The sequence below is a fragment of the Lonchura striata genome, chromosome 36, assembly GCF_050655825.1.
Source record: "Lonchura striata isolate lonStrDom1 chromosome 36, ASM5065582v1, whole genome shotgun sequence".
Taxonomy (NCBI): Eukaryota; Metazoa; Chordata; class Aves; order Passeriformes; family Estrildidae; genus Lonchura; species Lonchura striata.
In genome coordinates, this window is record NC_140738.1 from 263855 (window position 1) to 280896 (window position 17042).

General features: G+C 58.6%; 1 protein-coding gene across 1 annotated transcript in view; it reads right to left on the minus strand.

Moving 5' to 3' along the window:
- Positions 1-17042, minus strand: part of LOC110481137 (ATP-dependent chromatin remodeler CHD8) — a 56149-nt gene that overhangs the window by 26881 nt on the left and 12226 nt on the right. Inside the window, exons 10-19 of the mRNA XM_085565389.1 lie at positions 16380-16517; positions 14840-14961; positions 13448-13691; positions 10399-10575; positions 7598-7741; positions 6125-6380; positions 3531-3744; positions 2417-2612; positions 1151-1318; positions 12-191 (exon numbers count right to left, since the gene is read on the minus strand). Coding sequence (XP_085421515.1) covers positions 12-191; positions 1151-1318; positions 2417-2612; positions 3531-3744; positions 6125-6380; positions 7598-7741; positions 10399-10575; positions 13448-13691; positions 14840-14961; positions 16380-16517 — 1839 coding nt within the window. The remainder of the gene's footprint in view (positions 1-11; positions 192-1150; positions 1319-2416; positions 2613-3530; positions 3745-6124; positions 6381-7597; positions 7742-10398; positions 10576-13447; positions 13692-14839; positions 14962-16379; positions 16518-17042) is intronic.

Below are 17042 nucleotides of genomic sequence, written 5' to 3' on the forward strand. Positions count from 1 at the left end.
ACGGGGCGGACCTTGGCGAAGGTGGAGCCCTGGCCCTGGCTCTCGATGGTGATGGTGGTGGAGCGGCGCAGGAGGATCTGCTCGATGTCCTCCTCGCAGAACTTGGCGCCCTCGTCGTCCTCGTCCATGATGGCGGCGTAGGCGCCCTTGCGCAGGAGGTCCTCGATCTCCTTCTTGGAGAACTGCTGGATCTGGGGGACAAGCCAGCGGGGACCTCAGGGAGGATGGGACAACCCACCGGGGACCTCGGGGAGGATGGGACAACCCACCGGGGACCTCGGGGCAGATGGGGGACCTTGGAGAACCTCAACTGGGGGGACCTTGGAGAACCTAAAGCTGGAGAACCTCAACTGGGAGAACCCTGAGGAACCTCAACTGGGAGAACTTTGAAAAACCTAAAGCTGGAGAACCTCAACTGGGAGAACTTTGGAGAATCTCAGTGTGGAGAACCTTGGAGAACCTCAACCTGGAGAACCTCAACTTGGACAACCTTGGAGAACCTCAACTGGTAGAACCTTGGAGAACCTCAGCGTGGAGAACCTTGGAGAGCCCCAACGTGAAGACACTCAAAGGAGAACCTTGGAGAACATCAGTGTGGAGAACCTCAACCTGGAGAACCTCAACTGGGAGAACTCTGGAGAACCTCAATGTGGAGAACCTCAACCTGGAGAATCTCAATGTGGAGAACCTTGGAGAACCTAAAGCTGGAGAACCTGAACTTGGAGAACCTTGGAAAACCTCAACATGGAGAACCTCAACCTGGAGAACTTCAACTGGGAGAACCTTGAAGAACCTCAATGTGGAGAACCTCAACCTGGAGAACTTCAACTGGGAGAACCTTGAAGAACTTCAATGTGGAGAACCTAAAACTGGAGACCCTCAACTGGGAGAACCTTGGAGAACCTCAACCTGGACAACCTTGGAGAACCTACACTGGGAAAACCTTGGAGAACTTAATTGTGGAGAACCTTGGAGAACCTCAGTGTGGAGACCCTCAACCTGGAGAACCTCAACTGGGAGAACCTTGGAGAACCTAAAGCTGGAGAATCTTGGAGAACCTCAACTGGGAGAACCTTGAGGAACCTGAACCTGGAGACCCTTGGAGACCCTTGGAGACCCCCGTCCCACCGCAGGGCAGGAGATGACGCACCCCGGCGATGGCGCCGTCGCGGCCGCTCATGGACTGCAGCACGGCCTTGTCCAGGCCCAGCTTCAGGCTGGCCTTGTCGAACATCTCGCGCTCGTAGGAGTTGCGCGTGATGAGGCGGTAGACCTTCACCGCCTTGCTCTGCCCGATGCGGTGGCACCGCGCCTGCGCCTGCCACGCCGGGGACAACCGGTCACCGTGGGTCACCGAGCTCCAGGAGATCCCGTCCCACCACCACAAACCCCGGGAGATTCCATCCCACCTCCCCAAACCCCAGGAGATCCCGTCCCACCTCCCCAAACCCCGGGGAACCTCATCCCACCACTGCAAACCCTTGGTAGATCCCATCCCACCACCCCAAACTCAACCCCACGTCCCCAACCCCTTGGTAGACCCCATCCCACCATCCCAAACCCTTGGTAGATCCCACCCCACCACCCCAAACCCCTGGAGAACCTCATCCCATGACCCCAAACTCAACCTCACCACCCCAAACCCTTGGTAGACCCCATCAAACATCCAAAACCCTTGGTAGATCCCGTCCCACCACCCCAAACCCTTGGTAGATGCCATTCTACCACCCCAAACTCCACCCCGCATCCCCGAACCCCTTGGTAGACCCCACCCCACGTCCAAAACCCCAGGTAGATCCCATCCCACCACCCCAAACCCTTGGTAGATCCCATCCCACCACCCCAAACTCCTGGAGAACCTCATCCCACCACCCCAAACCCCACCCCACATCCCAAAACCCTTGGTAGACCCCATCCCACATCCAAAACCCCAGGTAGATCCCATCCCACCACCCCAAACCCTTGGTAGATCCCATCCCACCACCCCAAACTCCTGGAGAACCTCATCCCACCACCCCAAACCCCACCCCACATCCCAAAACCCTTGGTAGACCCCATCCCACATCCAAAACCCCAGGTAGATCCCATCCCACCACCCCAAACCCCACCCCACGTCCCAAAACCCTTGGTAGACCCCATCCCACCATCCCAAACTCCTGGAGAACCTCATCCCATGACCCCAAACTCCACCCCACCACCCCAAAACCTTGGTAGATCCCATCCCACCACCCCAAACCCTTGGTAGATCCCATCCCACCACCCCAAACTCCTGGAGAACCTCATCCCACCGCCCCAAACCCCACCCCACGTCCCAAAACCCTTGGTAGACCCCATCCCACGTCCCCGAACCCTTGGTAGACCCCACCCCACGTCCCCGAACCCTTGGTAGACCCCACCGCACGTCTCCAGGCCGCACCTGGAGGTCGTTCTGGGGGTTCCAGTCGGAGTCGAAGATGATGCAGGTGTCGGCGGCCGTCAGGTTGATGCCCAGCCCGCCGGCGCGCGTGCACAGCAGGAACACGAAGCGGTCCGAGTCGGGCCGGCTGAAGCGGTCGATGGCCGCCTGCCGCAGGTTCCCGCGCACGCGCCCGTCGATGCGCTCGTACGGGTACCTGGAGAAGACCCCGAGGTCACCGAGGTCGCCCCGACCGCCGACGTCTCCGTAACGACGTCGGGACGCGGCGCCGCGCGCCGGGAACGCTTTGAGGATCTCCGGGAGGTTCTCGGAGAAGGTTGAGGGACCATAGATGGTCCACGTGGAGGTTCTGCTGAGGACCAGGAGGTCCTCACGGAGACAGGGAGGGCCCCACAGGGGGTGGAGGTCCTCAAAATGAGGGAGAACTTCAGGAGTTCTCCGTGGAGCTTCAGAACATCTCAAGTGGCCCTCAAAGCTCCTCCGTGGAGCTCCAGAACCTCCAAAGATCCCCAAAATCCCAGTTTTTCCCCCAAAACTCCATTTTTTCACCCAAAATCCCCATTTTTCCAGTTTTTTTCCCAAAAATCCCAGTTTCTCGCACTATTTCTGGATGAGGAACTTCTCCAGAACATCGAACCTTCCTCCTCCCCGTTTTTCCCTTATTTCCTCCACCAAAACCCCACTTTTTCCCCCAAAAAACCATTTTTTTCACCCAAAATCCTGTTTCTTCCCCAATTTTTCCCATTCTCCCCGTTTTTTCCCAAAATCCTCATTTTTCCCACTATTTCTGGATGAGGAACTTCTCCAGAACATCGAACCTTCCTCCTCCCCGTTTCTCCCTTCTTTCCTCCCCCAAAATCCCGTTTTCCCCCGTTTTTTCCCCAATTTTTCTCCAATTTTTCTAATTTTTCCCCATTTCTCCCCATTTCTCCCCATTTTGTCCCAAAATCCTCATTTTTCCCACCATTTCTGGATGAGGAACTTCTCCAGAACATCGAATGTTCCTCCTCCCCGTTTCTCCCTTCTTTCCTCCCCAAAATCCCATTTTCTCCCCGTTTTTTCCCCAATTTTTCTAATTTTTCCCGTTTTTTCCCAAAATCCCCGTTTCTCGCACCGTTTCTGGATGAGGTAGTCCTCCAGGATGTCCAGGCAGCGCACCATCTGCGAGAAGACCAGCACCTTGTGGCCGCCGGCGCGCAGCCGGGGCAGCAGCTTGTCCAGCAGCACCAGCTTGCCGGCCGAGCGCACCAGCGCCTGCAGCGCCAGCTCCGGCGGCGCCGGCGCGCCCGGCGAGGCCCGCAGCTCGGCCACGATCTGCTCCTCGGCGCCTGGGGGGACAAGGGGACCATCGGTGACCAGCCTGGACCGGCCCTGACCAGCCCTGACCACCACTGACCACCACTGACCAGCCCTGACCACAAGGAACCATCATTAACCATCAATGGTTCCATCAAACCATCTTGGAGAACATCAAGTGACCATCAATGGTTCCATCAAACCATCTTGGAGAACCTCAATTGACCAGCACTGACCAGCACTGACCAGCACTGACCACCCCTGACCACAAGGAACCATCATTAACCATCAATGGTTCCATCAAACCATCTTGGAGAACATCAAGTGATCATCAATGGTTCCATCAAACCATCTTGGAGAACCTCAACTGACCAGCCCTGACCAGCACTGACCAGCCCCGACCACAAGGAACCATCAGTGACCATCAATGGTTCCATCAAAACATCTGGAGAACCTCAATTGACCAGCCCAGACCAGCCCTGACCAGCCTGGACCACAAGGAACCATCATTAACCATCAATGGTTCCATCAAACCGTCTTGGAGAACATCAAGTGATCATCAATGGTTCCATCAAACCATCTTGGAGAACATCAACTGACCAGCACTGACCAGCCCTGACCAGCCCTGACCACAAGGAACCATCAGTGACCATCAATGGTTCCATCAAACCATCTTGGAGAACATCAAGTGATCATCAATGGTTCCATCAAACCATCTTGGAGAACATCAACTGACCAGCACTGACCAGCCCTGACCACCACTGACCAGCCCCGACCACAAGGAACCATCAGTGACCATCAATGGTTCCATCAAAACATCTGGAGAACATCAAGTGATCATCAATGGTTCCATCAAACCACCTCTGAGAACCTCAATTGACCAGCCCTGACCATCGGTGACCAGCCCGGACCAGCCCTGACCACCACTGACCACAAGGAACCATCATTAACCATCAATGGTTCCATCAAACCATCTTGGAGAACCTCAAGTGACCATGAGTGACCATCACTGACCATCAATGACCACCAGTGACCAGCCCTGACCACAAGGAACCATCAGTGACCATCAATGGTTCCATCAAAACATCTGGAGAACCTCAACTGACCATCAATGGTTCCATCAAACCATCTTAGAGAACCTCAATTGACCAGCCCTGACCACAAGGAACCATCAGTGACCATCGATGGTTCCATCAAACCATCTGGAGAACCTCGTATCAATATGAACTCAGGTGTGTCTGTATCTGCTCAGGTGAGTTCCCAGGTGTGTCTGTGTGATCTCAGGTGAGTTCCCAGGTGTGCCCAGGTGTGTCTGTGTGTGCCCAGGTGTGTCAGTGTGGTCTCAGGTGAGCTCCCAGGTGTGCCCAGGTGTGTCTAGATGAACTCAGGTGTGTCTGTATCTGTTCCTGGGTGTGTCCGGGTGTGCCCAGGTGTGTCTGTGTGATCTCAGGTGAGTTCCCAGGTGTGCCCAGGTGTGTCTGTATGACCTCAGGTGTGCCCAGGTGAGTTCCCAGGTGTGTCTGGATGATCTCAGGTGTGTCTAGATGAACTCAGGTGTGTCTGTATCTGCTCCCAGGTGTGCCCAGGTGTGTCTGGATGTGTCTCAGGTGTATCTCTATGAACTCAGGTGTGCCCAGGTGTGCCCAGGTGAGTTCCCAGGTGTGCCCAGGTGTGTGTGTGAGTGCCCAGGTGTGTCTGTGTGATCTCAGGTGAGTTCCCAGGTGTGCCCAGGTGTGTCTGGATGAACTCAGGTGTGTCTGTATCTGTTCCTGGGTGTGCCCAGGTGTGCCCAGGTGTGTCTGGATGTGTCTCAGGTGTATCTCTATGAACTCAGGTGTGCCCAGGTGCGCCCAGGTGCGCTCACCGTTGATGAGGTAGGGGTGGTTGCAGCACTTGCGCAGCTCCATCATGGTGTTGAGCAGGTTGGGCACGTTGCCGTGCCCGGCGCCGCGCGCCAGGTGTGCCCAGGTGTGTGTGTGTGACCTCAGGTGAGTTCCTGGGTGTGCCCAGGTGTGCCTGGATGATCTCAGGTGAGTGCCCAGGTGTGTCTGTGTGATCTCAGGTGAGTGCCCAGGTGTGTCTGGATGTGTCTAGATGAACTCAGGTGTGTCTGTATCTGTTCCCAGGTGTGCCCAGGTGTGTCTGGATGATCTCAGGTGTATCTCTATGAACTCAGGTGTGTCTGTATCTGCTCCCAGATGTATCTGGGTGTGCCCAGGTGTGCCCAGGTGAGTTCCCAGGTGTGCCCAGGTGTGCCCAGGTGTGCCCAGGTGTGTCTGTGTGATCTCAGGTGTATCTCTATGAACTCAGGTGTGTCTGTATCTGCTCCCAGATGTATCTGGGTGTGCCCAGGTGAGTTCCCAGGTGTGTCTCTATGAACTCAGGTGTGCCCACCTGCCCAGGTGCGCTCACCGTTGATGAGGTAGGGGTGGTTGCAGCACTTGCGCAGCTCCATCATGGTGTTGAGCAGGTTGGGCACGTTGCCGTGCCCGGCGCCGCGCGCCAGGTAGGCGAAGTTGCGCTCCAAGATGGCGCGGTAGAGGCGCTTCTGCGCGTTGGTCAGCTCCACCTCGATGATGGTCTCCTGCTTGGGCGCCAGGTTCTTCTCCACGTCCTCCTTCAGGCGCCGCAGCATCATGGGCTTCAGCAGCGCCTGCAGCTTCTGCACCTGGGGGGGACAGCACACCTGGCACACCTGGGCACGGCTGGGAACACCTGGCGCAGTGCCCAGGTGTGGCTATCAGAAGTTATGGGTGCACCTGTGCTACCTGGGCGTGGCTAGGAGGGGTTATGGGCACACCTGGCACACCTGGAACAGCGCCCAGGTGTGGCTATCAGAAGTTATGGGTGCACCTGTGCTACCTGGGTGTGGCTAGGAGGGGTTGTGGGCACACCTGGCACACCTGGGCACACCTGGGCGAGGTTTGGGGAGTGTCCAGGTGTGGCTAGGAGAGGTTATGGGCACACCTGGCACACTTGGGCGAGGTTTGGGGAGGGACCAGGTGTGGCTAGGAGGGGTTATGGGCACACCTGGCTGAGGTGGCTGCCCCAGGTACTGCCCCTACGTGTCCCCAGGTACCCCCAGGTGTGCCCAGGTACCCCCAGCTGCCCCCAGGACCACCCAGGTGCCCCCAGATACCACCCCAGGTGTGCCCAGGTGTGCCCAGCTGCCCCCCAGGTGTGCCCAGGTGCACCCAGGCTCCCCCAGGTACCCACCCAAGGGCCCCCAGGTACCCCCAGGTGCCCTCAGGTACCCGTCCAGGTGCCCCCAGATATCCCCAGGTGTGCCCAGACCCCCCCAGGTACCCCCAGGTGCGCCCAGGTGCCCCCAGGTGTGCCCAGGTGCCCTCAGGTGAGTTCCCACGTGCCCCCAGGTGCCCCCAGATGCCCTCAGGTACCCCCCAGGTGCGCCCAGGTACCCCCAGGTTCCCCCAGGTCCACCCAGGTGTCCCCAGGTGAGTTCCCATGTGCCCCCAGGTGCCCCCAGATACCCCCAGGTGTGCCCAGGTACCCCCAGGTATCCCCAGGTGCCCTCAGGTGCCCCCCAGGTACCCCCAGATACCCCCAGGTGCCCCCAGATACCCCCAGGTGTGCCCAGATACCCCCAGGTACCCCCAGGTACCCCCAGGTGCGCCCAGGTGCCCCCAGGTGAGTTCCCATGTGCCCCCAGGCCTACCCAGGTACCCCCAGGTGCCCTCAGGTATCCTCAGGTACCCCCAGGTACCCCCAGGTGCCCCCAGGTGCTCCCATGTGCCCCCAGGTGAGTTCCCACGTGCCCCCAGGTGCCCCCAGGTACACCCAGGTGCCCCCAGGTGCGCCCAGGTGAGTTCCCAGGTATCCCCATGTGCCCCCAGGTGTGCCCAGGTGCCCCCAGGTGCTCCTCACCTGCTCCTCGGTCTTGAGGTCGCCGAAGTCCTTGAGGAACTCGGCCTCGGACGGGAACTGGGCCGGCTCCAGGAAGTGCAGGAGGCTGAAGAGCTCCTCCACCGTGTTCTGGAGAGGAGTTCCTGTCAGGAGAACCTTGTGCTCCTGCAGGTGAGACAGGTGAGACAGGTGAGACACACCTGAGACAGGTGAGGCACACCTGAGACAGGGAACACGCCTAAACACGCCTAAACACGGCTGGGACACGGCTGGCAGCTCCTCCACCGTGTTCTGGAGAGGAGTTCCTGTCAGGAGAACCTTGTGCTCCTGCAGGTGAGACAGGTGAGACACACCTGAGACACACCTGAGACAGGTGAGACACACCTGAGACAGGGAACACGCCTAAACACGCCTAAACACGGCTGGGACACGGCTCAGAGCTCCTCCACCGTGTTCTGGAGAGGAGTTCCTGTCAGGAGAACCTTGTGCTCCTGCAGGTGAGACAGGTGAGACACACCTGAGACAGGTGAGACACACCTGAGACACACCTGAGACAGGGAACACGCCTAAACACGCCTAAACACGGCTGCGACACGGCTCAGAGCTCCTCCACCGTGTTCTGGAGAGGAGTTCCTGTCAGGAGAACCTTGTGCTCCTGCAGGTGAGACAGGTGAGACACACCTGAGACAGGTGAGACACACCTGAGACAGGGAACACGCCTAAACACGCCTAAACACGCCTAAACACGGCTGCGACACGGCTCAGAGCTCCTCCACCGTGTTCTGGAGAGGAGTTCCTGTCAGGAGAACCTTGTGCTCCTGCAGGTGAGACAGGTGAGACACACCTGAGACAGGTGAGGCACACCTGAGACAGGGAACACGCCTAAACACGCCTAAACACGGCTGCGACACGGCTCAGAGCTCCTCCACCGTGTTCTGGAGAGGAGTTCCTGTCAGGAGAACCTTGTGCTCCTGCAGGTGAGACAGGTGAGACACACCTGAGACAGGTGAGACACACCTGAGACAGGGAACACGCCTAAACACGCCTAAACACGGCTGCGACACGGCTCAGAGCTCCTCCACCGTGTTCTGGAGAGGAGTTCCTGTCAGGAGAACCTTGTGCTCCTGCAGGTGAGACAGGTGAGACACACCTGAGACAGGTGAGACACACCTGAGACACACCTGAGACAGGGAACACGCCTAAACACGCCTAAACACGGCTGCGACACGGCTCAGAGCTCCTCCACCGTGTTCTGGAGAGGAGTTCCTGTCAGGAGAACCTTGTGCTCCTGCAGGTGAGACAGGTGAGACACACCTGAGACAGGTGAGACACACCTGAGACAGGGAACACGCCTAAACACGCCTAAACACGGCTGCGACACGGCTCGCAGCTCCTCCACCGTGTTCTGGAGGTGACACAGGTGAGGGACACCTGGCACACAGGTGAGACTCAGGTGACACACCTGGGACAGGTGAGACTCAGGTGACACACAGGTGACACACCTGGCACACAGGTGACACACAGGTGACACACCTGGCACACGCAGCCCCGCTGGCACCTGTCCCACAGATCACCTGGAGCATCCCCGGCATCGGCCCAGGTGTGCCCAGGTGTGTTCTAACCCCCCCAGGTGTGTCTGTAACCCCCTCAGGTGAGTACACAGGTGTGCCCAGGTGTGTTCTAACCCCCTCAGGTGTGCCCAGGTGTGTTCTAACCTCCTCAGGCGAGTGCCCAGGTGTGCCCAGGTGTGTTCTAAACCCCTCAGGTGTGCCCAGGTGTGCCCAGGTGTGTTCTAACCCCCTCAGGTGTGCCCAGGTGTGTTCTAACCCCCTCAGGTGTGTCTGTAACCCCCTCAGGTGAGCACCTAGGTGTGCCCAGGTGTGTTCTAACCCCCTCAGGTGAGTGCCCAGGTGTGCCCAGGTGTGTTCTAACCCCCTCAGGTGAGTGCCCAGGTGTGCCCAGGTGTGCCCAGGTGTGTTCTAACCCCCTCAGGTGAGTGCCCAGGTGTGCCCAGGTGCCGCTCACCAGCTCCATGTGCTTGAGGCTGTCGAGCAGCTTGCAGTGGCGGTTCTTGAGGCGGTGCCCGACCCCAAACCCCCCAGGTACGGTACCCAGGTGTGTTCCTGTGTTACCCAGGTGTGTTCCTGTGTTACCCAGGTGTGTTCTAACTCTCTCAGGTGAGTGCCCAGGTGTGCCCAGGTGTGCCCAGGTGTCGCTCACCAGCTCCATGTGCTTGAGGCTGTCGAGCAGCTTGCAGTGGCGGTTCTTGAGGCGGTGCCCGACCCCAAACCCCCCAGGTACGGTACCCAGGTGTGTTCTAACCCCCTCAGGTGTGTTCTAACCCCCTCAGGTGAGTGCCCAGGTGTGCCCAGGTGTGCCCAGGTGTGCCGCTCACCAGCTCCATGTGCTTGAGGCTGTCGAGCAGCTTGCAGTGGCGGTTCTTGAGGCGGTGCCCGGCCCCAAACCCCCTCAGGTGTGTCTGTAACCCCCTCAGGTGAGTGCCCAGGTGTGCCCAGGTGCCCCTCACCAGCTCCATGTGCTTGAGGCTGTCGAGCAGCTTGCAGTGGCGGTTCTTGAGGCGGTGCCCGGCCCCAAACCCCCTCAGGTGTGTCTGTAACCCCCTCAGGTGAGTGCCCAGGTGTGCCCAGGTGCCCCTCACCAGCTCCATGTGCTTGAGGCTGTCGAGCAGCTTGCAGTGGCGGTTCTTGAGGCGGTGCCCGACCCCAAACCCCCCAAACCCCCCAGGTACGGTACCCAGGTGTGTTCCTGTGTTACTCAGGTGAGTGCCCAGGTGTGCCCAGGTGTGCCCAGGTGCCCCTCACCAGCTCCATGTGCTTGAGGCTGTCGAGCAGCTTGCAGTGGCGGTTCTTGAGGCGGTGCGCCTCGTCGATGACGGCGCAGCGCCACGGCACCTCGCGCAGCTCCGGGCACTCGCTCAGGATCATCTCGAACGTCGTGATCAGCGCGTCGAACTTGTACGCGCCCGGGATCAGCCGGCCCTGCGCACAGGTGGGACAGGTGAGGCAGGGGAGCGCACCTGGGCGTCCTCAGAATGCCTTTTGTAATGGCAGATCATCCCTTAAGGTGTTCTTATACATTAGAATGTGCACAGGTGTGTCACTGACCCCATACAGGTGCGCACAGGTGTGTACAGGTGTGTCACTGAGCCCATACAGGTGCGCACAGGTGGGACAGGTGAGGCAGGGGAGCGCACCTGGGCGTCCTCAGAATGCTTTTTGTAATGGCAGATCATCCCTTAAGGTGTTCTTATACATTAGAATGTGCACAGGTGTGTCACTGAGCCCATACAGGTGTGTACAGGTGTGTACAGGTGAGTCAGTGACCCCATACAGGTGTGCACAGGTGAGACAAGTGAGGCAGGTGAGCGCACCTGGGGGTCCTCAGGATCCCTTCTGTAATGCTGGGTCACCTGCCGGGCTGTTCTGATGCATTACAGTGCGTACAGGTGTGTTACAGGTGTGTCACTGACCCCATACAAGCGCGCACAGGTGGGACAGGTGGGACAGGTGAGTGCACCTGGGGGTTCCCAGGATCCTTTTTGTAACGCTGGGTCACCTGTCGGGCTGCTGTGGTGCATTAAAATGGGAATACAGGTGTGCACAGGTGTGTACAGGTGTGTCATTGACCCCATACAGGTGCGCACAGGTGGGACAGGTGAGGCAGGGGAGCGCACCTGGGCGTCCTCAGAATGCTTTTTGTAATGGCAGATCATCCCTTAAGGTGTTCTTATACATTAGAATGTGCACAGGTGTGTCACTGAGCCCATACAGGTGTGTACAGGTGTGTACAGGTGAGTCAGTGACCCCATACAGGTGTGCACAGGTGAGACAAGTGAGGCAGGTGAGCACACCTGGGCGTCCTCAGAATGCCTTTTGTAATGGTGGGTCACCTGCCAGGCTGCTGTGGTGCATTAAATTGGGAATACAGGTGTGCACAGGTGTGTACAGGTGTGTACAGGTGTGTCACTGACCCCATACAGGTGTGCACAGGTGAGACAAGTGAGGCAGGTGAGCGCACCTGGGGGTTCTCAGAATGCCTTTTGTAATGCTGGGTCACCTGTCGGGCTGCTGTGGTGCATTAAAATGGGAATACAGGTGTGTACAGGTGTGTACAGGTGTGTACAGGTGCGCACAGGTGGGACAGGTGAGGCAGGTGAGCGCACCTGGGGGTCCTCAGGATCCTTTTTGTAATGCTGGGTCACCTGTCGGGCTGTTCTGATACGTTAAAATGTGTACAGGTGTGTCACTGAGCCCATACAGGTGTGCACAGGTGAGACAGGTGAGGCAGGGGAGCGCACCTGGGCGTCCTCAGAATGCCTTTTGTAATGCTGGGTCACCTGTCGGGCTGTTGTGGTGCATTAAAATGGGAATACAGGTGTGTACAGGTGTGTACAGGTGTGTACAGGTGTGCACAGGTGGGACAGGTGAGGCAGGTGAGCGCACCTGGGCGTCCTCAGAATGCCTTCTGTAATGGTGGGTCACCTGCCAGGCTGCTGTAGTGCATTAAAATGGGAATACAGGTGTGCACAGGTGTGTACAGGTGAGTCACTGACCGCATACAGGTGTGTGCAGGTGTGTCACTGACCCCATACAGGTGTGCACAGGTGTGTACAGGTGAGTCACTGACCCCATACAGGTGTGTGCAGGTGTGTCACTGACCCCATACAGGTGTGCACAGGTGGGACAGGTGAGACAGGTGAGCGCACCTGGGCGTCCTCAGAATGCCTTTTGTAATGGTGGGTCACCTGTCAGGCTGTTCTGATACATTAAAATGTGCACAGGTGTGCCAATAACCCCATACAGGTGTGTTATACATACAATACGAGCACACAGGTGTGCCCAGGTGCGCCCAGGTGCGCTCACCTTGCCGTCCTTGCAGTACATCTCGTACTGCTGGATCATCTGCCGGCTGGCCAGGCTGCTCAGGTGTGTCAGTGCCCCCATACAGGTGTATCATACACACAATACAGGTGTATCACAGACCCCATACAGGTGTGTAAATGCACACAGGTGCGCCCAGGTGCGCTCACCTTGCCGTCCTTGCAGTACATCTCGTACTGCTGGATCATCTGCCGGCTGGCCAGGCTGCTCAGGTGTGCACAGGTGTGCACAGGTGTGCCAATAACCCCACATAGCGGTCTCTAACAGTGCCCAGGTGTGCCCAGGTGCGCCCAGGTGCGCTCACCTTGCCGTCCTTGCAGTACATCTCGTACTGCTGGATCATCTGCCGGCTGGCCAGGCTGCTCAGGTGTGTCAGTGCCCCCATACAGGTGTGTCATACACACAATACAGGTGTGTTACGGCACACAGGTGTGCCCAGGTGCGCTCACCTTGCCGTCCTTGCAGTACATCTCGTACTGCTGGATCATCTGCCGGCTGGCCAGGCTGCTCAGGTGTGTCAGTGCCCCCATACAGGTGTGTCATACACACAATACAGGTGTGTTCTATGTACAATACGAGCACACAGGTGTGCCCAGGTGCGCCCAGGTGCGCTCACCTTGCTGTCCTTGCAGTACATCTCGTACTGCTGGATCACCTGCCGGCTGGCCAGTCTGCTCAGGTGTGCTCAGGTGTGTCAATAACCCCATACAGGTGTGTCAGTGCCCCCATACAGGTGTGTTCTATGTACAATACGAGCACACAGGTGTGCCCAGGTGCGCCCAGGTGCGCTCACCTTGCCGTCCTTGCAGTACATCTCGTACTGCTGGATCATCTGCCGGCTGGCCAGGCTGCTCAGGTGTGCACAGGTGTGTCAGTGCCCCCATACAGGTGTGTTATACACACAATACAGGTGTGTTCTATGTACAATACAGGTGTGTAAATGCACACAGGTGCGCCCAGGTGCGCTCACCTTGCCGTCCTTGCAGTACATCTCGTACTGCTGGATCATCTGCCGGCTGGCCAGGCTGCCGTGGTACACGATGGTGTTCAGGTGCGTCCAGGCGCCGAACTCGCGCTCCCAGTTGGCGATGGTGGAGAGCGGCGCGATCACCAGGTAAGGCCCGCGCACACCTGCGCCGTGCACCTCCTGCAGGAAGGCGATGGACTGGATCGTCTTGCCCAGCCCCATCTCGTCGGCCAGGATGCAGTTCTGCCTGCGCGACAGCGAGACGCCGCTCAGACGGACAGGTGAGCGCACCTGGGGCAGGTGGGGGGACCTGGGATACACCTGGGACAGGTGAGCGCACCTGGGGCACACCTGGGGCAGGTGGGGGGACCTGGGATACACCTGGGACAGGTGAGCGCACCTGGGGCACACCTGGGGCAGGTGGGGGGGCTTGGGACAGGTAATGGGCATTTGGAACACACCTGGGACAGGTGAGGGCACCTGGGGCACACCTGGGGCAGGTGGGGGCAGCTGGGGCAGGTGAGGGCACCTGGGATAGGTAATGGGCACCTGGGATACACCTGGGACAGGTGAGGGGCAGCTGGGATAGGTGAGGGCACCTGGGGCAGGTGAGGGCAGCTGGGATGCACCTGGGATGGGTAATGGGCACCTGGGATACACCTGGGACAGGTGAGGGGACCTGGGACACACCTGGGATGGGTAATGGGCATTTGGGACACACCTGGGACAGGTGAGGGCACCTGGGGCAGGTGAGGGGCAGCTGGGACAGGTGAGGGGCACCTGGGATACAGCTGGGATACACCTGGGACAGGTGAGGGCAGCTGGGGGGCACCTGGGATGGGTAATGGGCATTTGGGACACACCTGGGACAGGTGAGGGCACCTGGGGCAGGTGAGGGATACCTGGGATACACCTGAGACACACCTGGGACAGGTAACATACACCTGAGATACACCTAGGACAGGTGAGGTACACCTGAGACTTCCCATTTCCCTTTCCCCAGGTGTGCTCACCTGTGCCAGGTGTGCTCACCTGTTGTACCAGTTGAAGAGCAGCCAGTTAACCCCTTCCAGCTGGTACTCCCGCCCAGGTGTGCTCACCTGTCCCAGGTGTTTTTCTCATCCTCCAGCTGTTTTTCCCCATTCCCCAGGTGTGCTCACCTGTCCCAGGTGTTTTTTCCCATTCCCCAGGTGTTTTTCCCTTTCCCCAGGTGTGCTCACCTGTGCCAGGTGTGCTCACCTGTTGTACCAGTTGAAGAGCAGCCAGTTAACCCCTTCCAGCCCCACAGGTGTGCTCACCTGTCCCAGGTGTTTTTCCCTTTCCCAGCTGTTTTTCCCCATTCTCCCGGTGTTTTTTGGCCGCCCAGGTGTGCTCACCTGTGCCAGGTGTGCTCACCTGTTGTACCAGTTGAAGAGCAGCCAGTTAACCCCTTCCAGCTGGTACTCCCGCAGCCGGTTGTGGTTCTTGTACTCCCGCGACGCCTCCAGCTTCTGCCAGGTGCTGGCCTGGGGGCGGGGCTGCGCAGGTGAGGGGCTCAGGTGAGCTCAGCCAGGCTCAGGTGAGCTGAGCGAGGCTCAGGTGAGCTCAGCCAGGCTCAGGTGAGCTGAGTGAGGCTCAGGTGAGCTGAGTGAGGCTCAGGTGAGCTGAGTGAGGCTCAGGTGAGCTCAGCCAGGCTCAGGTGAGCTTAACGAGGCTCAGGTGAGCTTAGCCAGGCTCAGGTGAGCTTAGCCAGGCTCAGGTGAGCTCAGCCAGGCTCAGGTGAGCTCAGCCAGGCTCAGGTGAGCTTAGAGAGGCTCAGGTGAGCTTAGCCAGGCTCAGGTGAGCTTAGCCAGGCTCAGGTGAGCTTAGCCAGGCTCAGGTGAGCTCAGCCAGGCTCAGGTGAGCTGAGTGAGGCTCAGGTGAGCTTAGCCAGGCTCAGGTGAGCTGAGTGAGGCTCAGGTGAGCTCAGCCAGGCTCAGGTGAGCTTAGCCAGGCTCAGGTGAGCTTAGCCAGGCTCAGGTGAGCTCAGCCAGGCTCAGGTGAGCTCAGCCAGGCTCAGGTGAGCTTAGCCAGGCTCAGGTGAGCTGAGCGAGGCTCAGGTGAGCTTAGCCAGGCTCAGGTGAGCTTAGCCAGGCTCAGGTGAGCTTAGCCAGGCTCAGGTGAGCTTAACGAGGTTTCAGGTGAGATTAAGGAGGTGCAGATGAGATTAATGAGATACAGGTGAGGTTAATGAGATACAGGTGAGATACAGGTGAGATTAATAAGATACAGGTGAGGTTAATGAGATACAGGTGAGATACAGGTGAGATTAATAAGATACAGGTGAGGTTAATGATACAGGTGAGGCTAATGAGACACAGGTGAGACACAGGTGAGTTACAGGTAAAACAGGTGAGATACAGGTGAGACAGGTGGGACACGTAAGGTGAATTACAGCTGAGAATTACAGGTGAATTACAGGTGAGACACAGGTGAGTTACAGGTAAGACAGGTGAGATACAGGTGAGACAGGTGAGGTGAATTACAGGTGAGAATTACAGGTGAGACACAGGTGAGACACAGGTGAGACAGGTGTGCCACATTCACCTGTACGGGCGTGCCTCACCTGCCCAGGTGTGCCTCACCTGTCCAGGTGTGCCACATTCACCTGTATGGGCGTGTATTTAACCTGTATTTCACCTGTATTTCACCTGTATTTCCCACCTGTACGGGCGTGCCTCACCTGTATGGACGTGTCTCACCTGTACGGACGTGTTTCACCTGTATTTCTCACCTGGCCAGGTGAGCTCACCTGTCCAGGTGTGACACATTCACCTGTATGGGCATGTATTTCACCTGTATTTCACCTGTATTTCACCTGTATTTCACCTGTATGGACGTGCCTCACCTGTATGGACATGTCTCACCTGTATGGACGTGTCTCACCTGTATTTCTCACCTGGCCAGGTGAGCTCACCTGTCTCTTGAGCTCGGGGTGCCGGGCCTGGATGCGTTTGAACTCGGCGATCTTGGCCTCGTCCACGTCCTCCTGCAGCTCCCAGGTGCTGTCCTCGTAGGGCAGCGAGCACCACTTGACCAGGTAATACACCACGGGCTGCGCACACCTGCCCAGGTGAGGGACTCACCTGGCCAGGTGAGGGACCCACCTGGGCACCCATCACACCCCACCTGGGCACCCGTCACACCTGGGCAGGTGAGGGACCCACCTGGGCAGGTGAGGGACCCACCTGGGCAGGTGACCCACCCCACCTGGGCACCCATCACACCCGGGCAGGTAACCAACCTCACCTGGGCACCCATCCCACCCCACCTGGGCACCCGTCTGACCTCACCTGGGCACCCATCACACCTGGGCAGGTGAGGGACTCACCTGGGCAGGTGAGGGACCCACCTGGGCACCCATCACACCCCACCTGGGCACCCGTCTGACCCCACCTGGGCACCCATCACACCTGGGCAGGTGAGGGACTCACCTGGGCACCCGTCTGACCTCACCTGGGCAGGTGACCCACCCCACCTGGGCACCCGTCACACCTGGGCAGGTGAGGGACCCACCTGGGCAGGTGAGGGACCCACCTGGGCACCCATCCCACCCCACCTGGGCACCCGTCTGACCCCA